General features: G+C 40.3%; 1 protein-coding gene across 2 annotated transcripts in view; it reads right to left on the reverse strand.

Moving 5' to 3' along the window:
• Positions 1-980: 980 nt before the first annotated feature.
• The window catches only part of GALNTL6 (polypeptide N-acetylgalactosaminyltransferase like 6), an 886,098-nt gene continuing 859,894 nt past the window's right edge, over positions 981-27,184 (reverse strand). The window contains exons 11-13 of one of the 2 annotated variants that reach the window (XM_039876118.1): positions 22,339-22,455; positions 14,593-14,742; positions 981-2,377 (exon numbers count right to left, since the gene is read on the reverse strand). In XM_039876118.1, coding sequence (XP_039732052.1) covers positions 2,210-2,377; positions 14,593-14,742; positions 22,339-22,455 — 435 coding nt within the window. In that variant the 3' untranslated portion in view covers positions 981-2,209. The remainder of the gene's footprint in view (positions 2,378-14,592; positions 14,743-22,338; positions 22,456-27,184) is intronic. The other variant, XM_039876119.1, reaches the window with a different exon arrangement.

A 27,184-nucleotide genomic window follows, 5' to 3' on the forward strand; every position in this document is an offset into this window, starting at 1 on the left:
TTCAGAGGACATTGCCAAACATGCCATGGCTAGATTCCCATGAATAGAGCATCCTAATATCTGGCAGATCTTGGCTTTCCAGGGTGCAGAACCCATAGCTGGGTCTTTGGAGGAAGTGTAAAAAACGGTCAACTGTTTAATGACATAATGCGAATTTTTATAGGCTCATCTAATTCTAAAACCAGTCTGCTCTCTGAACGCTTGGGATAAAGCTTCACTCTCTCTCTGGAATCGTTTCACACACAGGTTAATTTCTCTCTATCGATTTTCTCCACTATACATCTCGAAAGCTTCAAGATCTCTTGACCGCCACGCACACAAAAATCTGTCAGTTTAAAAAGAATAATCCTTCAAAAGAATGCTTGAAAAATCAGTAAAGATAACAAAATAGTTCTTTCCCAACTATCAGTGGGGTAGTTTAGCTGGACATTTTGATTAAATTTTGAGGAGAGAACAAAATCATGAACATTGACAAGAAGAGGCTTCATATATTAAAGCCTCTAAACGTGAATGCAACTCTGGTAGGCATCCCCAGGGAGTCACAGTATTCCCATCTAGTGACTGAAGAGTTCAGATTAAATCAGAGCAATAATGGGAACCATCTTGGGTATCCGAGCGAGGCACCACAGAACAGGAAGAATAGCACTGGACGAGGGTCAGATGGCCCACCTGCCCTGCCAGGAATTAGACTACGCTCTCTGGCCCTGTTATTCATCTGCAAAAACAAAAAGTATTGGGTTCTAACAGTCCACCCAGTTCTAAAATTCCATGCTTCTATATCCAAGATGATGTACACATTTTTTTTTATTAACAGGAAAACCAAATTAAAACAACGAAAGCAAAATAAAAACTTCTACTTGAAAAAACTTGAGAAATTAAACATGACTCTTTTCTCTAGAGAATTTCTCTCCCATTCCCATTATTTCTCTCCCATTCCCATTATTATTGAAAAGTACAAAAATTCCTTTAAGGATTAAATGTTCCATTTAGTTTTTTAATCATTCCTTTCTTCACCCCTGAAATATTGTCCCATTTACAGAAAATGGTGTTAGAGCACTTTATTAATGGAAATTCCTCCTGTGTACTTCCAAGTAAAACAAAAACATTATTAATATTAACAATATAAAACCAAACAAATCCAAAACCAAACAAATCAAACCCCTTCTACGTCCTGAGGACTGATTAAACAGAATTGAAGTGAACCAAGACATTGTCACAGATCACTTGGAGTGTAGATTTATTTGGGTTTAAGAATCTCCTTCAACAATTACATCGACCTCACTCCATTTCCTTCCTTAATAAAAATTACGACTGGACAAACATCAGACTTTGAAAATTCTAAAAATAATAGAAAAGTAAAAATAGATTTCCTAGGGAAACCCCTCCCCTAAACCTTACATGGTTTCGCTGCTTCTGTGAAATCTTTCTCTTTGGAGTAACTTGGTAGCATAGCGTTTTGTTTGTATTTTTAAATTGGATTCATACAAGGGCACTGAATTAGAACTTCAGCTGATTGATGGAGCATAAACTCTTATGAACAATAAGTTACTTCTGCTCTAAAAGAAAAATGGCAAATGCCAAGAATGGAAACAGTGGAAGTCCATTTCGTGATGTAATTTAAGATTTACATTAGATAGCACACCCTCATTCAAAAATAAAACAAGAAAACAGAACAGTATGAGCACTCTAAAATCATCTGCAGCACTTTTAAGGGTTAAACCTGCTTAACCCATTCTTAGTCAGAGAATGGCACCGAAGAGTGCAGCTCACCCCCTCAGTGTGGCTAGCGCTACACCTGCGGTGTCCTCAGGTTCTCAGAGCAGTCATGCACTCTACTTCCAACCCCCTCCCACCCGAATGATAGGATCCATTCATAGCTACTCACTACTGCAGGATTTGACCTGAGAAATGCGAAGATTATTAACTCAGCAGTTGTTTTGAAAACTTCCTAAATAATCTTTGCCCTTGGCCAGCAAGGGAACTGCTAGTCTCAAGTTCTCAGAAGCAGCTGGTGAGGTTCTCAGCCAAGTCCTTCAGATGCAGGAAGTTCTTTGGGACAACCTACTTTGACGTGGCACTGACAGATCTTTAAACCAGGCTTTCCGGATCTAGGAAATGTTATTCCTGACTCCTTCGACCCAGACGCTGGCGAAAATTTAGTTTTTATATCTGTAGGTAATCACGCTTTCTTCCTTTCTGCGTTCTTTCCCTAGGAGCTGGCATGGTGGTTAAATTTTTCTAAAACAGTCATATTAATATGTTCAAAAATCCACTGCTGAGTCTCAGACAGAGGGTCACATCTGGCCATGAAAATCTTCTTCTCTGCAGGGTTGCAATCCATGCAGCTGTTGCTCACAGGATGGAATAATGTTCTGTCCTGGAGAGATCAAAAAGAAACGACTGACATAATATATGGTGAACGGTTAGAACCCAAAATATACAGAGGAAGTAAAGCCTCCTTGTTTATACTTCAGTTTCTACCCATAGTGTGAAAAACAGACATGTCCCAAATCAAATCAAACAATAGCAGGTTGAGTTGCACGCGGAACGGTTTCCTGGGATCCATTGGTACTACGTAGGGCCTCCAAGCAGGTTTGGTCAGGAACAAAGAATTCATTCATTCATTGATTTTTTTTTTTTTTAAAATGAGTTCATTCATTTCTTACTCTGTGGTAGGCATTTTGCCATATGCTTGGGTTTTGAAGATAATAAATATGTGAGGTTGCTTGTCAAGTAGTTAATAATCTGGCTATTCGGAGAGAGGCACGTACACAAAAACAGTTATTCTGTCCACAGACAACAAGAACAAGAACAAGAACAACACACACATACGCACACAACCAGAAGAGTTCTAATTTTTTCTACCCTTGTATTGAGCTTCTAATGGGAAGGAGAAATACAAAAGAAATAGGAACGAAACAAGCTAAGTGCTCAGGTGCCCTAATCAGAAGATGAACATGGGGACGGGAATAAGTGACACACAGGCAGCATCTCAATGTACAAACTCAAATTTGTTAGCACTTGAACTTTAGTCTCTTCTCAACCCCTTTATTGCCATTATAGATCTTCTTATGGTGTAATTCTCATTGCTTTCTGTAAAATGGAGGAAGCAGTGTTCACTTTTTTTTTTTTTTTGGTTGCTAAGTACATAACAAAGATAACAGCTCTGTGAATGAAAAGTATGACCAGGGCACAAAGTATAAGTGGTGTGAGCAAGCCCCCTATCTGAATAGGCCTTATTAACACACACTCCTTTTTACTGTGCTAGTAGGGAAAAGGAAGTTAATGCTAAGAGAAAAAGGATCCTTTGTTAACTAGTAATACAACTTTTGTCTCTTGTAATGTCTATCTATGCTAAAAAAAAAAAATGCCAGTAATATGGAAAAACTTCCCCAAATCACTGCTTAAAATTTAGGATTAAATAATGTTTTATTATTTACTTTAGAAAATGTTTACTAGAGGTTCTGATTATTTTCTTTAACTGGGGAATATTAGATTTACCATGCTTTTAGAATGTAAGAGTTTCTCAGGCACCCTGTGTAAACATTTCTGGATTGCTCCTGCATGCTGACTCCACCAACCAATGTTTAACGTCCGTTTAGGACCAGGATGTTTGCATAGTTAGGCGCTGGGTGAAGAAAGGAAGAACAAGAAAGGAGAAAGTCAGCTGCCTGCAATTTCGTTTCCATGTTTCTATTTTCAGTGTAAACAAAGAGCTATGCCTAATACAAAGGCTCACTTTTCTGTTCTCCTGAACATTTCCTGAGTTTATTGTAGATTTGACTTTCCTCACACAAAGAGGGCTCCTGAGGCCTCCCACCCATTTCTCCACCCTCTGCTTTGCTAACTCAGCTGCTGTTTGACCCCAGAAAAGCTCTGAGGAACTCTCTCCTACTCTGGGAGGAGGGAGCAGACTCCAGGAGGAAGGAGAGTGCTCTGCAGCTCCCCCAACATCCTTCTCTCTGGGGGTCCATTCCTGCCATCACAGGCCCCTTCTCCCGGCCACTGTGGCTTCTTGGGCAGCAGTCTCCTTGGCTCCCTTGCTCTAATTTCTCCTAGCATCACACATGCTCAGTCTCCTACCCCCAACTTCTACCAGGTGAGCGGCATAGGCTAACCTATTCAGATCAGCTTTTCAAAGAGCCATTTTTAAGTGGTTATATTCATGAAAATTCAATCTGACCTGCTAAATCCTAATTCATTCTGTTCCAGGTTCGTGTACTTCGTTTCCTGCTTAACTATCTGTATTTCTTCCTATTATTACCCTTATCAATAGCTCAAGGGGGCTCTCCATATGTTCACAGTTTCTTCCCCAAAGCACATATTCCCATTAAAGCTGAACACACACACACACGCACACACAATGAGAAAAGGAGAAGAAAATGTTTCTATTCTCTTCCTTTCACTGGCTTGCATGTCTCAGTGCAATGCAAAGCCAAACCAGATTTTCTGAACATTTAATTTTCCTGAACCCTGTTTTCTGAGCCATAAGGTGATCAGATTTTTCCAAATCTCAAATTGGAACACATGCTCTGACAATTACAGGTATATTCACGGGACAACCAGGTGGATATGCAAATTCAGCACGACTCTGAAAAATCAAGTATGTGTTTTCTGTTATTGGACTTCATGTTCTCACAAAAGTTGAAATCCCTACATCTATCTATGTCTGAGAAGCCTCATCAGTAAAATGAGGGGGTGGAGAAGATCCATTTCTAAGGTGTCTCTCGGCCATAAAATTGAATGCACATTTTGTTCCAAAGTTCACTTACGACAGAGACAAATGACAGGACATCAAACTAGAGACTATCAGTGTATGCAATGAACCAACAGATTGTTCTCTGGTTATAGCCTGAGAACAATCTGTTGGTTCATTGCATACACTTTGCTCACCCTTTTCTTTGGGATATCCGGTAGGTCCTAGAGGTGAAACTTCTGGAAGCATCTTCAGCCTTCCCTAGAGCACGCACTTTTCTACTTTTTGACCTTGGAGGCTACATAACTGCCATCTTTATGTTTCTACCCAGCTAAGATTTGGGATTACTAAATATCTTACTGGTGCTTTTCCCAGCTGGAATTAAGTCAGTGGCTCGAGTAATCATTTGTGAATATTATCTCTTGTTCTATGACAGCTCTTTACTCATCTACCCTTCATCTCCTAGGTCACGACAAAAGATGGCCTTTTTTTTTTCCTTTGGAATAGACTTCTGAGCGCTTTGTCAAGTCTGCTGTTCCATAATTCTCTTTAAAGGGTGCTTTTAACTGGACTGTTCTTTGTTCAGTCCTAAAGGAAGCCATAGCATACGCTCTGGCTGTTCAAAATGTAATTGCCAAAAACTGCGTCTCTTGTACTCCCATCTTCCCTGACTGCTTCCTTCCTTGTTTTTACTGTTTTTGTTTTTGTCTAAGGAATTGGAAATCCTTGAGCAGTAAATGAAAAAGCTGGGATCCAGGTTTATGGAACCGTCCTTCATAATTAAATCAGGCCAAGTGAAGTGCTGGGCGCTGGCCAATCAGTCCATGTTGCGAAAGGCGTGGGTGGGACTTTTTAAGGAGCTCATCAAGAGGGACACCTCTTCCAAGAAGGCCTGCAATTTGGTTGGCATGTGCCTGACACTTTGCGGCATTCACAGACCAGCATTAAATTTTCTTAGATTTCATACTTCTGTAGGGTCCGAACTTTGAAGAATGAGTACGTTGGAGAAAACATTTCACGCTGTGTTCAGGGTAATAAAAGAACCAAATACCACAGATGCAAAGACAATAAGATAGGTGGGTGAGTTCATAATGTATAGAAAGATGATTCTGAGACTAAAACTCCCACATTGTGGGAGGGGAGGCAATCTAGTGCTGGGTAAAGGGCTGGGATTTTGTTTCACAGGGTATATTTGGATCAAATTCCAGTCATGGCCCTTATTTATTGTATGACCTTGGATAGTTATTTAATTCTCTGAACCTTAGCTCATCATCTGTAAAATATAGACATACTATCTGCCCCATAAGTTTGTTGTGAGGATAAGAGTTAAAATATGTAAAATAACTGGCACAGTGTCCTGCATATAACAAGTAACTAAGTAATAGTGATTCTGCTCCCCCCCACCCTCTTAATTTATTTTTAGTCAGGGAGCATCCCCAATTTTAAAAATCAGAATGCACTAACCATCTGGTCTAAGACTAGCTATTTCAACACCAAATTGCATTTTCTGAAATACTGGCAAAACAGAATTTGCAAAAATTAACACCTGCCTTACCCAGTTATCCAATTTGATACACCAGTACCTTCTGTGTTAAGCAGAAGGATTCATGGAACAAAGGCCATTGATGGCTCTGGAATGAGCTTTTCTGTGTAATTTGGTCAGAGTTTGCATATAATCCATGCGTTTAGGCCCTTTGCCTAAAATACAACATCATTCACGTCAGTTGAGTTCAAGAAACATTTATTAAGTGCTTTTTATTTTCTGGTATGTATTGGGAGATAGGCATAGAAATATAACGTAAGATGCATCTCCTGACCCAAGCAGTGGGGGAGACCAATAAGTAAAAAAGAAATGTTTGGTAAAAAAGTGTCAACAAGACTGCAGATGAGGGGGAATAGGAAGATTTAGGGTATTTCAGATATTGGGAAGAACATGTGAAAAGAGAGACGTGAAGTAATATGTACATTTATGTATTCGATTTATTCAACAAAAATATTTGGCACCTACTATTTATCAGGCACTGTTTTAGGTGGTTAGACTATATCAATGAATTAGTAAGCACAAATAAAAACCCCTGCCTTCTGGAGCTTACATGTTAGAGGGAGGGGGTAGGGCAGTAGGGCACAGATAATAAATGAGGAGAGTAATAGGTAAAATATACAACCAGTGTGCAAATTTAAATAGGACGGCAAGAGTAAACCTTATTAAGAAGGTGACCTTTGGGTAGTCTTGAAGAAAGTGAGGGAATTAGCCATGCAACTCTCTGGGGCAAGAGGGATCCAGACAGAGGGAAGAGCCCGTGCAAAGGCCCTAAGCAGGAATGCACTGTGGTGGGTTAGAGAAACAGCGAGGAGGCCAGAGTGAAGGAGAGTGGTAAGAGATGATGTTAGAGGCAGCTGGGTGCTAGATCATGTGCTGGGACCAGCAGTTGTGTGGTATGGCTGGAGCACAAGAGGCAAGGGAGAGAATTCCAGACAATGATATCATGAAAAGGTATCACGAAGAGACTGGGGTACAACGCTAAGACTTGGTTTTTCATGAGAGTGCTGGGGAATGGTCACTGGAGGATTTAAAACCGTGGAGCTACAATATCTAGAGTTTGGGTGGATCATGCTAGTGGCAGAGAAGAGGATGAAGTGGGGGAAGCAAGGCATTGGACTCTAGCCAAGAGAACGTCCGAGCCTATTGCAATCATCCAGATTTAAGCTGAGGCAAAAGCAAAAGCAATGGGGGATGAGTTGGGGGGCGTGATTCAAGAAACGATCTGAGAGATATTTGAGAAGTAAATGCATAGGGCCTTGTGAGTAATAGGATGTGGGGATTAAGGCAGAGCGGAGAAGTGGATGACTGGAAGAAACGCAGTACTGAGGCAAGAAATACGGAAAAGGGAACAGAATTGGGGGTGGGGATGATCATGATCTCTGTTTGAGGTATAATGATTTGGAGACATTTATGGAACATTTAGGTTTAGGTGCCCAGTAAGCAGCTGAATATAGACTGGACCTCAGGATAGCTCCTCTTTATAAACTGGGGAGAACAGAGTTACTCCCTCCTATTGACTAGTCATTTTTGTGTAACATAAATTGAAAGAGAACGCTTTTGTGAGCAAGAACTCCTTCATGGCTGATGCCTTTTGTGTCTAATATGGATATGAGAGAAAAGGTTTGGAATTATGGGGCTACTTTTTAATCCTGGTTTTATCTCTGACAATAATCTTTGATGGTCACTTAATCTGTCAGTGATTTAGGCTTTTATCTGCGAAATGAATGAGGTGGAGAGGAGGAGAGTGGCACGAGACAAGGGATAAAATTATCTGCCTTCCCACACCTTAGTGTTGTGGAGAAGAACAGGTTGATATGTGAATGTCCTCTGAATTCTGGAAGAAAGACAAACTCGGTAGATTTTTTTTCTGTCTATTTTTACTGTTGGCATCTGGGAAAATGCAAATAACCCCTTGCTAGGAGTGACAGGGACAAAGCAGTCTTACCATCTATCCTTTTCCATTTTTTCTTTGACAGGTAGAATTCCTCACAGGAGGAGAAAATTGGTCTTTTTGCATCAGTGACTACTTTGGTCTATCAAAAATAATGCTTCTGAATGCCCGACAGAGTCCCTTGGTGTGTGTGCTGAGGCTGTGCCGGCTACGGCAGGCTGTCCATGCCTCCTCCTGCTCCCCTCACTGGCTTTTCTGGGCTACAGGCAAGTGATGTGCATGAGTGTATCCTTAATTCTCCTCAGAGCAGCCAGAATCATTTAAAAAATTCTATTCTGATTCGTTAGATTCCTGCTTTTTAAACTATTCAAAGATGTCTCAGTTTCTTAGCTACATTCTTAGCAAGCCCACCAAGGTCTTTTAGAAACCTGCCCCTGGTGAGATGTCTGGCTTTATAGTTCATCGTTTGCCCTTATACTCACTCCTTTCAACTGGACTCTCTCCGTTCTTCCAAGAAAACCAAGGTCTTGCCTACCTCAGGGCCTTTGCACAAAAAAATACTAATAGCCAGGTCTCACCTGCTAGAGAACCTCAGCCACGCTGTCCTTAGGCCCACAGCGCACTGCCTTAAGAAATGTGCTTTGACATGTCTTGGGATCTGGTGCTTTTATAGTGTTTGATACTAGTTCTTTTTCTCCTTTAACATTTACTTGGTTATTCTTGGCCCTTTCATTTCCATATAAATTTCAGAACCAGTTTATCAGTTTGCACAAATCAACCTGCTGGGGTTGGATTGGTTTTGCATTAAGTGTATACAACCATATGAGAACTGATACCTTCTCGATGATGTCTTATTATCCTTGAACATGATATATTTTTCTATATTTTAAAAAAATTCCTCTTAGTGATGTTTTATAGTTTTCTGCATAAAGGTCTTGCAAGTCTGTTGTGAGATTTATTCCTAGTTATTTGATGCTTTTCATGGTGATCAAATGGAATCATTTTTGAATTCCATTTTCTATTTTTTGTTGCTAGTATATAGACAATTGATTTTCTTATGTTTACCTTGTACCCAGGACTATGCTAAATAAACTTATTAATTTTAATAGTTTAGATTTATAACTTTTTGGATTTTTTTATATACCCACTATGTCCTCTGTGACTAGAATGTTTTATTTCTTCCTTTCCAACTCCTACACATTTCAATATCTTTATCTTGCCCGATTGTCCTTGGTAGGTTATCCTGTACATGCTGAATAAAAGTGTCAATAGCAGACATCATATTTTATCTCTAGTCTTTGGAGGAAAATGTCAACATTTCACTACAAGAGTGATGGCTGCTGTGGGTTTTTGGTGTTATCTCTTATTAGATTAAGTTAGTTTATTTCTATCGGTTTACTTTCTACATGGCTATTTATTCAGATGGGAAAAACTTGAGGATTCATAAACAGACCCATGTATATAAGGCCCCTTGACTTATGACAAACGTGACACTTCTACGCAGTGGGAAAAACTGGTCTTTTTAATAAATGGTGATTGATCAGTTGGATATAAATATGAAAAAAGAAGCAACCCTCTCTTACATTGTACACATAAAAATATTCCATGGAATTATATATACCAAAATGTAGAAGATTAAACAATATAGCTTCTAAAGATGACTTAGAAGTCTATCTTCTTAGGCAAAGATTTCCTAAACAGGACACAAAAAACACTAAATCATAAAGAATAGCTTTTCATCAAGAAACTCTACAAGAGAGAAAAGGAAAGACACTAACTAGAGTAGGAGATTTATAATACATATATTCAACAAAGCACTTGTATCTAGATATATGTTTTTTAAAAAGCTCTCCCAAAATATGTAAGAAAAACCCCTCCCAAAATATGTAAGAAAAACCCATGTTAAAAATGATCAAAAGACCTAACAGCTCCTTCACAAAGACGATATCCAAAACAGCTAACAAACATATAATATCACTTTACAACCACGGAGTGAGAGGAGGAACAGAAAAAGAAACTGGCAATGCCAGGTGTTGGCAAAGATTATAGAACAACTAGATTCTCGTGCCGTACTTGTTCTCAGCCCATAGTTCTGGGGACCTCACCTTCTCAGTGCATGCTGGCCCAAATTCCAGCAGTTGGCCACTGTATCTGTTTTCCTAAGAGCTTTCTCTGGTCTCAAGAATAGTTCTGTCTGTAAGAGCAGCAGCCCAGAGGCATCAGAGAATAAACTCAGCTTTCCTTAGAAGTGATCCTACGGAGGACCAAGTGGAGTGGTGTATAAATATCCCAACTCCCTTGCTCTCTGAGGTGTGTTCAATGCCCTTTCCAGAGATTTTCATTCAGTAGGCTGGAGCTCCAGTTGCCCATGGTGGGAATCCCTTGCTATTGTGGCCTTTATTGACGTCCATCCTTTCCCCATTTCACTTCCCCACTTCCTACCAAGATTTTTTGGGACCATCTCCCAAACAAACCACTTGCACTCGAATTCTCATTTCAGGGAAAATACATCTGGGGACACCCAATAAAAACATTTGTTTAAACAGAAAAAGACATGAGAGATAGCTCTGAATTTGGAGGGCGCATAACGAGAGTAAATATTACTTAGGATAGAGAGATTGCTGTAGGGATGCAGGGTATCGGGGTATACCTCCCCGCTACTGTCAGCATATAAAGTGCATTTGTCACTCACATGGATGAAAATTTGATCGTGTGGTCAGAAATTGTGCTAGAAATGTTATGTGTTTTATCTCACTTAATTATCCTCACTATGTTGATGAGGAAGTTGAAAATCATACATGCAAAATAACTTATTCGAGATAACATTATAGTTTGAATCAGGATGAGTTAGGCTTGACAGGCAACCATTATGCTGACCAGATAATGAAGGGTCAGGATGAGAAACGGGAGGCGGAGGCCCTTTATTTTCGACTCAGTGGCAAACCAAGTAAAATTGTAAAACACGAGAAAACAATAATCAGGTTTAACAGGATCTCCCTCTGACTTCAGGATGGGAGATGGATTAGAGGGGGAAAGGACCGAAGGCAGTGTGACCCTTTAGGTCGCTATTGCAAAAATCCAGGCGTAAGATGGAAAGGGCCGTAACCAGGGCAGGGGCTATAGAAACGGCAAAGAGAGGATGGATTTTCAAGATATTGGCCAGGGGAGGGGACTGACAAGTCTTAGTGACCAATAAGATATAGGGGTTGAAGAAGAGGGAAGACAGTTTCCTGTTTCAGATGTTGGTTGATTTAAAAATTATTTTTCCTGAGGTTGCCTGAACAAGTCACTGTTCTTGTAACAGGGGTCCCCCTGGTGGTAACAGAAAACCGAGAATGGGATTCCTTATCCTGGGTACCTGCTATTGTGGGACACAGCTGTGCAACTAAACCTAGTTAACAAAAGACCACGTCACAGAAATTCCTTTTTTTTTTTTTTGGTGGCAGAGTACGATATCTGAAAAGAATTGACAGAAAGCTAGGGGTGGGGGTGAGGTGAGAGAAATGAGTAAAGGTGGTCATGAGGCACAAACTTCCGGTTATAAGATGAACGAGTTCTGGGGATGTAATGTACAGCATGGAGACTATCGTTGGCAATACTGTATTCAACATTTCAAAGCTGCTAAGAGAGTAAATCTTAACAGTAACTATCCGAGGTGATGGATGCATTAACTAAACTTACTGTGGTAATCATTTTGCAACATGTTCATATATCCAATCATCATGTTGTACACCTTAAACGTATATAATGTTATATGTCAATTATATCTCAGTAAAGCTGGGCGAAAAATCTTCCTGAATAAACGACAACAACACCTGATGGCTGCAGATGGATCAGAGAGTAGAGCCTGACAACAGCCTTTACACTCTCGAGTCAGGAGTTAGGTAGCTTCCGGCCACCTTCCCTCTCGAAGAAACTTCCATAGCCTGGAGGAGGTTTGGCTGCTATCTGTGCTGCTGAATCCAACTGGCATTGTTAACTCTCAATATTGGTCTGATTTCTTAAGGGCACGGCAGTGGAAAGAGTTGAGACTTTAAAGCCAGATGCACCTAAGCTTGAATGTTAGTTCTGCCACAAACCTGCTGGTACAGTTTCTTCTGTGAATTATACCTGACAGTACCTTGACGATTGTGACGCTTGAGGGAAAGTGTGTAAAGCACTAGCCCAATGCTTCCTTTACAGTTGGAGGTGAAGATGATGATTACCTTAGGAGCTTAAGAGATGACCCACTGAGGTCCTTTAGGCAATTAGTAGGGTCTTCAGGATCCTGTTGCTTCATGAATATGCTAATAAAAAGCAGGAGAGTCAAAGCTGTCTCAAAATATTGCTAAGCTTTCCGGAAGCCTCCAGGCCCAACTAGTGCATCTAAATGAACAAGGTAGCACCCCAGAGAGACTTCTCTCTGTGTTTTCTCTCTTAAGGCCTTGGGGACAGCCCTTGAAATAGACAAGATAAATTCTCTAAAGCAGGTACATTTGAATAGGCCTAAGCCATTGACTAAGATGAGATATTTCAGAAAATTTTCATTTTGAGCTTCTGGCTTGTTCCTGATTATGTATAAATACCTTGCTTGTTATATAAATACACAGCGAGTGTAACCTTTTGCTAAGCAATACAAAGCCAACAGCTACGAAAATATCTGAGAAAAGAGCCACAGCACAATTGCATCTAGTGGTTCCCTTTCACAGATCCCTGAGGATACTGGAAAGGATTAAGGTGTTAAAGCTGTAAGTTGCCTCTTGAAATCACAGCAGCCGGTTTTTTTCTCCCCGGGAGCTCTATGTGCACATGTATTAGTTGGTCTTATCCATCTGTAAGCTTTTGTAGGCTTGCTAATGAAAACAACCATATTTTCTGGGCTTAATTGCACATTATTGAGTGTTCTGTCTCTCACGCTATAAACGTACAGTAATGAGAAGTGGTCTGTTCGTTAGGGGCCACCAGCATAGTAGGCAAATGGCAAATCAGGTATTTCATTGAGGTGCCCAGAAAACAACTTCTTAAAGATCAGGCTATAACCATAAAAAAACCAAACCGAAACAAAACGAAAAATTTCCATATTGCACCAAACACAGACTGTATCATATTGAATAGCAAAAGGGTTTGACATGATCAGTCATTTATGATGTATTTCATAAGGTAAACGGTGAGGTTGTCCTATTGCAGTGATCCTCCCATATTATATCTGATGCCTTTCCTATTAGATCTTTTGATTTTAAATTGTCGTGCAGAGGGATATAACAACTGAAATTTCATATTTTTTTCTGGACACATAAGCATAATCTGACAGATGTGGGGGTTCTAATGTTGTGAGTATAATTTTAGGTGCCCACCTCTCAGAGACAGATACTTATCACAGGGAACGAGTATCAAAACCAGCGGTCCCCCTATACCGATTCTTCCCTATAACTTTCTGTAATTTCAGGGGATACTGACTTTACTTCACTCACAGAATAGCCAAAGCTCATGATTAAAGTGGTGGGTATGACATTTTCCTTATATTCTGGAGTAAGGCTGAATTATGCAAACATAAAGTAAAAAGGCAAACAGGCATCTTCTACCTGGTTGGAAAGCGCCCTGGCAGTTCTATGAGCTCGAGGGAGCAGAATGGAGCTCATGATGTACTTGCTAACTGGCAGCCAAGTCCAGCCTTAAAAAAACAAAGAACCTCAAAAAAAAATGTATAATATTCTAAAAAGTTAACAAAAGACAACTTAATGAAAATATTTCAAAATAAAAATTTAATTGCTTTTTTATCACACAATGTGATTTCATCTTTGTTTCTGAACTATTTTTTTCTGTCATTAACTGTTAACTTTATCATTCTTTAAACTTTTAAATTTCCCCAATAAGTTCCCCTTTGCTCTACCTGGGCAGGATCTTGGCCAAATTACAAATGGGTCACTTTCTGTATAAGGTGTAAGGGTCGCAACAATTACATCTACATGAATGCATAAATATTTGGGTAAATGTAGTTATCTTAACCCAGACAGCTTACAAACGAATGAGCTTGAGATATATAGTAAATGGATAGATGTGTTAATCTCCTTCCTTCTCTCTCTCTCTTGCTCTCTCTCTCTCTCTCTGTGGAAATTGGGGATCTTAAAAAGTATACATGTGTTCATGCGTTTATTGGGTTTGTGGTCCCTCCGTTTGGGAGCTGTCTGGGTTAAAACTTGTCCATTCCCTGTAGGGCCAGTGTTCTGATTCAAAGCCACTTTTCAGTCATAACTGGCTCTGATGGGTGCACATATGACAAGCAAAAAACCAAAAGCATGCCTCTTCCTACACACTCTGTCTCGCCCCTGACTTTTGCTGGTGGTCTCCAAGTGTGTGAACCAAATGCGTATACACGTGTCCAGGTAACGATTTACATCAAACAGTGTGTTTGAGAAGAAAACTTTGGGTTAGAATACCTTTAGCCTGGCAGCTCGAGAACGCTCGTGGTGAGCTGACTCTTACCTTCCGGTATCCCCAGAGCTGGTTCCCCTTCATGCCATGACAGTCATAGAGAGTGACCGGGCTGCTGTGTGAGATCGCATCAAAGCAGAATTTTCGAGTGTGCAGCGGTTCACCAGGCCGAATATCTTCTCTCCATCCAAAAGTAAAGAGCTAACAAAGCGACAATAGCAGAAAAGCTGCAGTGAGTTTAATCTGAAGAGATTTGGGAGCAGGGGGAGGTATGACTTTTAGCAACTGAGATGTTTTGTGATTTATAAGAAAGAACCACGTACTGGCGTAACTGAGGTGTGGGAACAGGCATGGATCATAAAGCGCTTGTAGCAGTGACAGGTGCACCTTTGGCCCAGGGTGCCAAAAATGCAAATGAGGAACTTCCAGTTAGGTACTGGACAAATAGCAGAGGGTTCAGTGGAGGGGGGAGGGAGGGAAAAGCAAGAGAGGGAGAGGTGGCAGGAAGAAGAAACTCTTTAATGAAGCTCTTTATTTAGATAAAATGTTACTGGTTCAAATGGCCCACAGTCAACTAAGTAAACATATTAACTGAAAAAAAGACCAGGAGTAGAGTTAAACTGGATTGAAGCTAGCAACTTGAAAAAATTGATTTAAATGAATGCTAAGCTTGATGAAGTAAAAAACAGGCAAATTAATTTCCTGGAGTTGGTAAGAGTAATTCTGCAGGGCGATGTAGAAAGTTTTGGATTGTTAACTCACAGTAAGAAATAGTTTATACACATGTACACACATGAGTGCGCATACACACACATACACACAGAGAAAACAGGGTGTGTGTGTGTGTGTGTGTGTGTGTGTGTATGAGAGAGAGAAAGAGAGAGAGAGAGAGAGAGAGAGAGAGAAAGAGAGAGAGAGAGAGAGAGATTCCCCATCCTTAAACTGAAACAGAAATTTCATGAACCGATATTTATCCTTACTGCATTTAATAGACTCTCATATTCTATCCAAACTTATCTATCCTAGTCTATCTCATCCTATTCATCCCCTTCTATTATTTAAAAAATGCTGCTTATGATGCTCTAAATCAATTTTACGATGCATGAAATTAAAAAAAAAACAAAAACAAAAAACACACTCTTCTGAGGGAAGGGTATTTTCTTGAGTCTGACCTGGACACCATTGGAGGGGTACGGGAGGAAAGGTCTCTAAGTGGGAAAATTGACTAGATGAGCCCTAAGATTTGTTTCAATTCTAGAATTTCAGTAAAGTTATACGATTCTTACTCCAGGATTTAAGGCAGGTCTGTCTGTGTGAAGCCAAACTGTGAACTGCAAAATAAAGAGGTGTCAAGGAGCCCCTGTTGCTATAAAAGCAAGCACAGTATAGATAATGTGCTTAGCCCCTCTGCTGACCAGGCTAGAGTATATTTTAGTTTTAAAGTCCTACCTAGGAAAGAAAATGTAGAGAATCTGGTAAAATTCCAAAAATGGCTAACAAGAACAGTTAAACAGTGAGGAAACTGCAGACACCTTGAAAGAACTGGGGTAAGTGGTCTGAATAAAATAAGGAAGAAATGATCTAAATCAAATGTATGAATTGATTGAGTCATGGTGAGTAACTACATTCTATTTCCCTGGGAGACAGGACAAAAGAGAATGCTTTAAATAGAAAGTCAGGGGATATTAGGTTAGGCATTTGAATAGAGTCATGAGGAATTGTATAGTCCCTTTTCCTAGCCTTCTTCTTTTTTTTTTTTTATGATTGTGAACTGAGACATTTTTAGTTTCATTCAAATCCTGTGCAGGGGAGTGACTTTTCAAGTAAAAATCTCTACTTGGCATTTCTGACTTCGACCACTCTCATCAACTCAGAACTCATTACTTCATTGGCTTTTGAAATACTGAGCTCCTGTTACCCTATAACTTTGTCTCGCCTGTGTCCATCTTCCATCCATCTCTTCCACAGAGGTGCTGCTCAGGGTTCTCCCCTGGACCTGTGTCCTTGCGCCTTCTCTGGTTGGTCTTGAACACGCTCAGTTCAACTCTTGCCAATATGTTGATAACTCATGATCCGAGTTATGTTCAACTCTATGTAGAATTTTCCAGCTGCATGTTCCGTGGACTTCTCAAATTCAACATATCCCAAATTCTATTGATTTTCTTCCCTTCTAAGCCTATTCCTACTTCTATATTTTGTTTTAGTTGATGGTCAGATTATTCAACTTGTCAACCAGGGCGTCTTTTGTCTTTAACTCTTTTGTGTCTCTTACCCTCTTCATCTAACCGCCTACCAAGTCTTGCCATTTTTGTCTCCTAAATACTGCTAGTAGTAGTTCCTTTCTATCTCTACCATCACTGCTCTCAACATTTCTTGTCTGGATTACCGAAATGATCTCTTAATTAGTTTCTTTCCCACCTTCTTTTTTAGATTCCTTTCTATCTGTCTTCCTCGGTCTCCAGAGAAGTCTGTTTGAAATGCTTACTTAACCATGTTACTTCTCAATCTAAAAATCCCCCAATATTTTCATGTAACACTTAGAGTAAAATTCAAACTCTTTAACATATAAAGAACTCTCTACGATCTGGCTCTTGCTATTTTTTTTCCAGCTGCATTTCTTCTTTTTAGTTTATGTTCATTCCAGCAATAACAAAACATTTGCAGTCCCTTGTACTAATCAGGCTATATTTTCCCTTCTGTGTCTTTGTTCATGAGTGTCCCTCTGGGTGGAAAGCCAGCATTCCCCAGCCAACCTAGTGAGTGCTCGTCAGTTCTCTGATTCAGCTCAGCTGTTCACTATCCAAACAGCCTTCCTCTTTGAACCCTCACCCCTTCCCATCCCCTACGTTCTTTCATCATGATTGTACATTTGTGTTTCTGTATCTCTTACTAGACAGTGAGGTCCTTAATGGCAGGAATTATATATTTTTTATCTTTGTGTTTCTAGCACCCGGAACAATTCATAAAACATAATAAATGTCCAATAAAATTACTACCAAATAAATGAAAACTTGCACTTATTGTATTGACAGAAAGTATGTCAAGATGAATGAATTAGTCTTTTAAATCCTTCAAATAAACTTGTGCTGTTTGTGTCTAATTTCAACAATGTCAACCAAAGTTCTCATTTGTCGAATTTTCACTTCAACGATTCTAGGCTCAGTTACCTATTATTGGAAAAGAAATTTCCTGGCAGATAAGCCTGCTTTCGGCATCGATTAAATCTTTATTTTATTTAAATATCAAATTTCCTAAGCAGTCCAACCAACATGGGAACCAGCGGTCTTTGCTGGTTTCTCCATGTCCCTCTCCATCTGTCTTTCTGCTTCTCTCATTTTGGTTTTTATACAGTAATTCCTTACTTCAGGTAGTCAATTGGTTCTGTGACTTTAAGTAAAATGACACATAATGAAACCAGTTTTACCACAGGCTAATCGATATGAACAATGGTGAATTTCCCGTGGCATCTCATCTATGTCATAACGAGACGACACTGAATGAAACAATGTTATTCGAGGACCTGCAGTACTCTCAGAGGCCAGAGCCGAAAGGGACCTTCAGCAGCACCTAGCACAGTCTCTTAGCAAGCGGGTTGGGGAAAATCGGGCCCGCAGGGGTTAAGTGTCTTGATTGACAGTTTTTTTCTTACTTATTACTTTCTAACGTTTTACTTGTCTTACTTTTTAGTAAACGGATTTTTAGGTTCAGAAGATTACCTGTGCTATAGCAAATTTATCTCTTGGACGAATTTATTCATGTATTGTCACAATTATATCTCAAGGCTTCCTTAGGTGACTTTTATTTCTTGTTTCTAGGTTTGTTATTATAGTAAAACAATCATTCTTGATTGCTAGCTTGTAGTCTTCAGCGTTTTAGGTGTTGTTATTGTTGTTGTTTTTATTATTATTGTTATAATAATTATTACCTGGTGATTATTTTCCTGCATCTGATGTGATGCATCTTCAGATTATATCCATTTTTATTCCTCTGTATCTATCATTAGCTAAAATTTTTCTCTTTTATGTTTTTGAAATGCTTTCTGTTGCCATTTATCTTATTGTAATGGCCATATCAAACCAATCAGGCGTTGAGTGTTTCATTCATTAGACACACTTGTGTGTGTGCAATCTTGACAAAGTGGAAACAAGCAGACATAAAGCATTGTCATTGTGAGCATCGGGTGATATTATTGTGACATGCTTAGTTTGTCTCCTACCCTTGGTGTGTTCTCTACCGACAGAAAAATGTAGATTTCACTTAGGTTTCCTGGACAATAACGCTTGATTTTTTTTAACCTCAAATCTCTCAATTTTAGAGTAAATTTATGTTAATTTCTCTACTTTCTCCTTTTAAGTGATACTTTAAAATATAGCTTTGGAATGATACATAACACGTACTTCTTGCTTTAATAGTAACATGGTATGTGTAATGTTGTCTACATCTGTATTGTATAAATAAGCTCACTAGTTTGGGTAATGCAAATATATGTATTATCTTAATCTTGCTACCTGATTTGAGATTGAAAATATTTTTCTCTCTGTGGGTAGTGATGTTCCATTTCATTGTTGCATGGTTGGCAGAAATCTGAGATACTGCATGTTCCTCCTTGCTGTCTGTACCCATCAGTGTTCTCCGCCCTGAGAATGAAACGATGTGACAAAGAATCTGCCCTTTCACCCGGTGCCGCCACCAGCTCCCCTCTCTGTGCATCTCTGCAGGTCTCGGAAAGGGGCGTTTGCTTCTTCAGCAGGATGAGGCCTGTTCTGAGGCTGTGCTTCCTCACCAGAATGAGATCAGAGCCTGCTGCCCCGCCAAACAGCCACAGGGGGCTCCTCCCCTCCCCTCCCCTTCCCTGCTCCCAGAACTCATAATAGCAGTTGGGGAGGATGCTTTCCAGACCTACGGTCTTACTATGTATGGCCTAATTTTAGTTTTCTTTCTTGGTCCCTAAAGAAAACTGAAAGCCTGCACACAATACTATAGTGATATCAAACAGCTAAATAGATGGCCTTGAAAAAGGGAATCACACATTTCTTCCTTCATAGAAACTAAATTAGTCATCACTGGTGTTGTGCAACAAAAGGCATTTTCTTCAATGGCCGCTCCTTTATTTCCCAGGTAACTACTGTGTTTATTCATTTCTGTTTTATTTTTGCCATTTTTTAAAAAAAGGATCATTTCAACTCTAATAAGCGTCCCTTTTGTGTTCTTTGAATAGCTTTGAATCAGAAAGAACACATATAATTTTCCTGTCCTGAAATACTTTTCTCATTCAGAAATTTTAATCTAAATGTGGAAGAATAGGCCCTAATTCTTATAAGTCACTGAGTAATATACTGAATAAAGCTTGTAGTTAATTTCTAGACAACAAAGCAGCTTGTACTGTTTTAACCTCCACGTTAATATATGGTGATACATATTTCAAATGTGATTCATTTTTCACCTCCTGTCAACCTTGTTTAATCTTCTTGTAGCTCCGTTTGCAGAGTCTCTAGAGACTGGAAATGTTTTTAAAGATATTTATTAACTGGTCTCTTTAGTTTCTCTTCTGTAGTTGTCTGCTTGTCTAGTGCTGCCCTCTGCTGACTGTCTCTTGAATTACATACCATAGATTTTTGCAGTTTTGCTTGAGGGGGGTGGAAATGAACCAACAGTTTTTAAAATGCATGCCATATAGTTGGATTTATATGTATTCATTTTCAGCTGTCAAATAAAATCTGCATTTCAGAGAATATTGCATTCTAGGACATTCCAGGAGATAGAAATATTAAACCTGATTCAGACATGCAGGTATGCATACTTCATACTCACCAGCTGGCTAGGTATATTTCCTGGTCGGGCTGAATAGAGGTGGTAGAGAAAAATTTAGCCCTACGGACAAAGTTTTTTCTTTTGTCATGTCTTTTTTTCTTTTTTCTTTTTAAAAATAATCTTTTCCTCTCTAGATGCCTGCCTTACTGGGAGGCCTCTGAAGCCTTCTCTTTTGCTCCCAGGCTGAAGTCGAAATTGCTTCTTGGAGTAACAGGCCAGCACTATTTTTTACATCCCTGCTAACACCCCCGTGGTCTTATAGGAAGAAGACGAGGAAGGAGGAGATGAGTCAGCTTTTACTGACACTTCATTCCTATCAGAAAATCCTGGAGCTGCAGGCTTCTTTAAAACCCATCTGATAAGTGCGCACACACTGCAGGATGTATCTGAGTGAATGATAAATTGTGTTCGGTGTTTGGCAGTTGCTGGGGGCCCGAGAGAGGTTTCTAATGTGATATAAAGTGCTCTAGGGGGAGAAGTTGTGAGAAGGCAGAAGCAAAAATATATTTACTCTGCGCTTATGTGCAAGAATATCACAGACATTATTTCTTTTCATAACAACCCTGTGTGTGAGGTGGATATTATTGTCCCTTAAAGACTTAACAACTTTATAAGGACACACAGGCTAAACTGGCTGAAATCCTGGCTGGCCTGACTACAAGGCTCAGTTTCCTTCTAGAACATCATGAGGCTGTGGGATGAGAGTTACCAGTGGGGCAGGGGGCACTGTTGGTTCAGTGATCAAATTAATTTTGGACTGTGCGTGGACTTGGCCCATTGTTGCTCTCCTAAGTGTTGCCGCCCTGCACGCAGTGCAGGCTGGATTCGGGGCAGGGAGTGACGGTGGTGAGGGAGGTGCCACCGTGCTGAATCCCGGCACACCCGACCACTTGCAAGAGCCCAGGGTGAGTATGGTGGGTCTTCACTGGTTTAATAAACAAGATAGATGTTTGAGGATTATGGCTAATGGAACAGAATAGAACAGAAATAATGCCTTACTGGAAATTGCTTGTCTGCTTTTTTGGTTTTTGTAACAGGAGCATTAAGGATAACTCTGGGAAACAGAAAGCACAGTCAGGACATACTATTCTGAACATGGAAAATGTCCTTTTGCAGAGGGAGAGAGAGGAGTAGTGTGGGGGAAGGGGCTTCGACTGTCTCTATAATACGGCAAGAGCTTTACGTACTTGTTAAATTTGTACGATGAGTACACAAATGTCCGCTATCATATTTTCATAGTTTCCTATTTGGCATGTTTTATAATTAAAGATTAAAGCATAAAAAGGGGCAGACACAATTCTATCCACTATCTTTTCTCTTTTACAGGCAACACGGTGTGAGGAAAACCCCTTACAAGGTCTGTCAAGTTGCAAAGCGGGTCAGGAATCACACCTCACTTCATAAACTGAGTTGCACTGAAATATTTTTTAATCAAAAGCAATAAATTGTTTTGACGTATTTCACGGAGTCCATGTTGAGGTGTTATTGCCTCAGAGTTATCCTTCATGTGTAAGATTACAAACTACTACAACAACCAGAAGTGTACGTAAAGTACTCTTTTCAATATACAGCCAAAGGGGAAAAATAAGATTAGATAGTCACACCAACTTATAGAATAACAAAGAGTCTTTCACTAAAACCGTGAAACTTAGTTGCAGGAGTTCCATAGCACTCTACAGGCTTTTCATGGTTGGAAAACTATCATTCTGGGAAAGGAAATATAAAACTAGGGTTACAATCACCATTTCTACCATCCTTTCTATTATATAAAGCACATTTTTCTATATTATCTCACTTATCACAACTGCTCTGAGAAGAAACAGAAACAAAGAAGTTAAGTGATTCACTTAACTACAGAGCTGGTTGGTGACAGAAGGAGAACCAGGACCCCGGGTCCCAGGATCTCAACTAGAGATTCGTTCCCACTGTATCCCCCCATGCCTGCCTCAACCCCCATCCTCCCGTGACTTCCGGGAGCTGACATACCTGTTCGTGAGACCATGTCCTTTCAGAACCATCCTTGACACAGACGTCCAGCCTTAGCTCAGTTCCTGTGGCTCCATGCTTGCTGTCCACACAGAGATTGGCAGCCACATTTCGAATCTGTGGAAAGAAGGACGAATGAGCTTGAGGCTCTTTTTTATTTTACCCCTAGATCCTGACAATTCTGGTATAGATTCGGTAGTTGTTTTTTTTTTTATTACATGATTATTGAATGATACCTGAAATTTGGGTGCAATTTATGGAGAAAAAGCAGGGAAGTAAATGTAACATGGTCAATTTACATGTAGAAGAACATGAGATGGTCGAACAGCAAAACCGCAGCTGGCGGCCGCAGGGGAATGTGTGATATGCAACTAGGGAGCAGTGTAGGGTTCAGGCCTTCTATAAAATGAGAGACTTTCCCTTTTCAGGTAGTTCTGAACTTGGAATTTGTCATCTTCTTGCTCAAAAGCATCTTCTACCGTGACCGCCTTAGCTGGGAGAGTGATCTAATATGAGGCGGGCGATGAGGAAGAAGTGTGTGATGGGAGGGAGCGAGTCACCGAGCATGGCATGGTTCTGTGCAGGATATGGTGACTTTATGTTCCAGTCTGCCTGGATAGCCATCTTGGTCTACACCTGGGTGATAAATTAAAAATTTGACTCTAGAGTATTAGCAAAGTAGAAAAGATAGTACTATGGGTGCAATATTATACTAACTGAAGCTTCTCTATGTAAGGCCTGAACTTTGAAAAGTTGCAGAATGAGAAAAAAAGACCGATAATTCTTTAAAATTATTATATTATCACTGATATAAGGAACTGTTAGGGGCGGGAAAAGGGCAGACTATGGAAAGTATCAACAGCAGAAACAGTAACCAGAAAGCTTAGACATGACCCTTTGTCAAATCTTCCTGCCCGAAGATCTCACCAATTCTCTGTTAGCATCAGAACCACGTCCCGTGGCAGAGTTGGATATTGTTTACAGTTTGTTACCTAGGTGTGGATGCTTAGATAAGCTCAATGATCTCAATCCTTCTCATGCCTTTATATAGTCCTGGATTATAATAATCTCTTTCAGTACTATTAAGAATAGAAACAGAACAGGATGTACTCAGCTGATAATCTTAATCAAGGTTCTTTTTCCCAGAATGGGTAGGTAAGGTAAGGAGTCTCTCCATGGCAGAAGGATGTGAACTGAGCCTCTTCCTGTTGGGGTGGGGTGGTGAGGCAGAGAGAAGGTTGGTAGGAAACATACTGGGTAACATGAAAGAAATAAGTGATGCTAAGATGAGATGGTGGTGGACGGAGCTATTTCATACTTGACTTACTTTAGGAGTAGAGGTTGATGTCCTTCAGCAGGGAATCAGTGTGGTGGGTACCAGTTTTCTTATTCAGGGAATTTGGCAAAAGCTTGGATTCGTCTTGCATAATTGGGCCTCTACTTTCAGGGTTTCTGTCCCTGATGACAGGGAATGTGAAACAATGTAGGATACGGGGCAATCGTTCTTAACCTAGTTTGGCTTACAGACCTCTCAGAGATTCTAAGGAAAGCTATGGACACTTTTCCAAAAACAAATGAACTGTAAGTAAATACATACAAGCACTTTAGCATTCATTTTCCTAGAATGCATAGACTCCAAATTTGAACCCCGAATTAGAGAAAATGCTTGACTCTCACCCTTGTAAACTAATTGCATTTCCACTTAGTAGTGTGGGAGATCCTGAAGGACAGGAAATGAACTTGGCTGGCGTTGAAGTGCCCTGATTCACTCTTTTATTTACCTTTTCTCCACCTTCTTTAAACAAGTACGCGAGAAGAACTTTACTATGGAATTTGGGGAGCCAACCTTAAAATGTGCCTTTTGTAAAAATCAATGCCTTGCTGTGTGAAAGAGTTTCTTTGGCGAAACAGAAACACCCAGAAGGTCAAAAGTTTGATTTTGTTATCGCCGTCTTGAGCCTGGCACACTCTGTAATGCTCCCATTTGATCTCCTTATCTGAGGGCAGGGTTTTGGTTTCTAAAGCTGCCTTTAACCTGCGTCCGCCTGAGCTCCGCCTCAGAGCCCTGGGCAGGGCTGTCCTCTCAGTCTTGGGCCATTTAACTCACAGCCACACTCTTCTTAGAGAACCAGTGTCAGTTTACGCAAAGGCATCTTCAGGGCACTGTTGTTTTCTCCACTTGAACTCAGAATTACATTTAGGAAAAAAGCAGCTGCTTATAGGTGTATGGCCGCTTGGCCACGGAAGAAGTTTGCCCTCCTCTGTCAGCTGGCATAGTGCTCACTCACTGGAGGGGCTCACTCTGCTCTTGGAAAAGGAGGATGTGAGGAAGAAAAGGACGTTCACAAGCCAGGGACACCGGCAAAGCTGCCAAATCTGCCTGTGGATTCACACCAAAGCCTATCAGAAAGGCTTGTTTAGTTTCTCAACACTGTGAGCTTGAAAGGGCCCTGGCAGGAATGGAGCAGACCCATTTTCTAAGCTCTTGAAATTTCTAAATTCTCGCTCAAATGGCATCTGGGTAGACAATGGGATAAGCTGCTCTGGAAACCAAATTTCAAGTTTTACAAGCTTAATTGTCTACATCTGTGTAAATTCCAGCAACTAGTGGTACCAGAGAGAAAATGATGAGAGTTCAAGGTAGGATATATTCTTGGATACAGGTTAACATCAGGCCATTCTCCTCCCTCGCTTCTCTCTCCCTTTTCTTTTTATCCCCATCTCTTCGGCTCATATTCACATCCTCTCCTCTTGCTCACAAGCACAACTCCATTATAAGAGGTAAATAAAAATCCAATAGAGCTGATCCGCATATTTACGTGTTCATTTGAATAAAGTTTTAAATTATGTAGACAAGAACATTTACAAATGATCTATACTTTTTCAACATGGTCTCGGTATCTGCGGCGGAAGGTAGGACAGTTCATACACATATACACACTCCGAATCTAGGACACAGAATGAGGACTAGGTCTACGACAGTATAGATCGTTTTCATGCTTTATTCCTTTGATGTCCAGCTTCAGGCTTTGGCATCATTAAAATTGTGTCAAGGAATCCTGAGAGACACTGAACATGATTAGGAAGTGAGGTGGTGCTTCATGAGGAATGGGAGGGAAGGAGAAAAATAGAGGAAAAGGGAACCATGATGTGTGGCAGGATTACAGAGATAATCTCCTTTTGGGTGAGGATTAGGAAAAGGCCTAGCAGAGAGTAAAGGATTTCTTAGGTATGCAGGAGAGAAGTCAGGTTCAGCTTGAACATTTTTCCCCTCCCCCAAACACAGGATGTTTTATAAAAGCGGTATAAGAGAAGAGGAGTGTGATATAGAAGTCAGTGTGGCCAGTAAGGTGTGGGGATGGATAATTCAGTTGGTTGTTAGAGACAAGCCTCAGTTTAATAAATAAGAGAGCATCGTTTCTCATTTCCTCCATAGCTTTGGGGTCTTTTAAGTGAGAACTAGTGGGTTAGTGATTCATTTAACAAATATTTGAGTATCTGCTTTGGCCCAGGCACTCTGCTTGATACTGGGTATACAGTGCAGGGCGGGTGGGGGGGGCGGTATTGGGGAGAATTAGTTCTCTTTGTGAAGTTTTTGGTCCAGTGAGGGTATTAGAGAACATACTTGAGACTCCCAATATTTCTGGCCATGAATTTTTAAGGTGGCAAAGGAATCCAGATGCTCCCCCGTTTAAGGACTGTGGCTGGTTTTAGAATGCAAATTGACATGCAGAGCCAGAAAGAAAGAAGATGCTGGGGTGATATGGAGAGAGAACTGAATGGAGACGGAGCAGGTCCAGGTTCACCAGGCACACATGAGTTTGCCTGATAATCTTAGCCATGTACTCCTTGTCAAAGCTTAGTTTATCCATTTATAGAAAGCCGACATTTAAGGAGTGCTTCTGAATGAAAGGCACTTTGAGTTGTCCTGATAGAGATTCAAAGACAAAGAAAAAACGGCTTCTACTCTCAAGGAGTCCACAATCTTACTGGGGGGACATCGCTTTGAAGGCATGTTATTAGATTACTAAATGCGAAGTGAGGACTGAAGAGAAACAATCAATTCTCAGCGAGACAGCTTGGAACACTTTGTAGAACTAATGACTTTGGAAGGGGCTCTGGAGGATGAGTAGAATTGAATCTAGAGAATAAAATGACAGGACATTGCAGCCTTAGGGATCGGAGATGTACATAAATATGGAGATTTGACAGTGTAAGGTGTTTTTTAGGGAATGGCTCATACTTGGTATGGCTCAGCATAAGGTTTGTAAAATGAGGACGATCTTGCCTCAAAGGGTAGCTGTGAAGATTAAACTAATACATGCGAAGTGCTTGCACAGTGTCTGATACACGGTAGGTGGTCAGTAAATGTTAGCTACTATTCATTTGTTTACTTTTTCAGCTGAGTCGACTATAATGACAAATGGGGCGATGTCACAGTCAGATCGCATTTCTATTACACTATGAGATGTCCCGCAGGCACTTCAAATACAAAGAGATCACAGCTGAACAAGCCATGGCTATCACGCCAGACCTATTTTTCAATCTGGATCGCCTGATAATCTTGATAATGTCAAAAGCAGCCACCCAAGACCTCAGTCTGGTAACTGGGGTGTCACCCTAGATTCACCCATGCTCCCTCCTCCCCCACCCCAATCAATTAGCTGTCTCTGTTGATTCTCGCCCTTGATCCTGAATGCCTCACTCTTTTCCTCTCCTTTCCACTCCCACAGCCTTTCAATATTTCCTCATGGGCTTAAAAAAAATGTAGTAAAATACATGCAATATGAACTTGGCCATTTTAACCATTTTTAAGTGTAAAATTCAATGGCATTAAGTACATTCG

This window comes from Pteropus medius, unplaced genomic scaffold, assembly GCF_902729225.1.
Source record: "Pteropus medius unplaced genomic scaffold, Ma_sr-lr_union100, whole genome shotgun sequence".
In the NCBI taxonomy this organism is placed as follows: Eukaryota; Metazoa; Chordata; class Mammalia; order Chiroptera; family Pteropodidae; genus Pteropus; species Pteropus medius.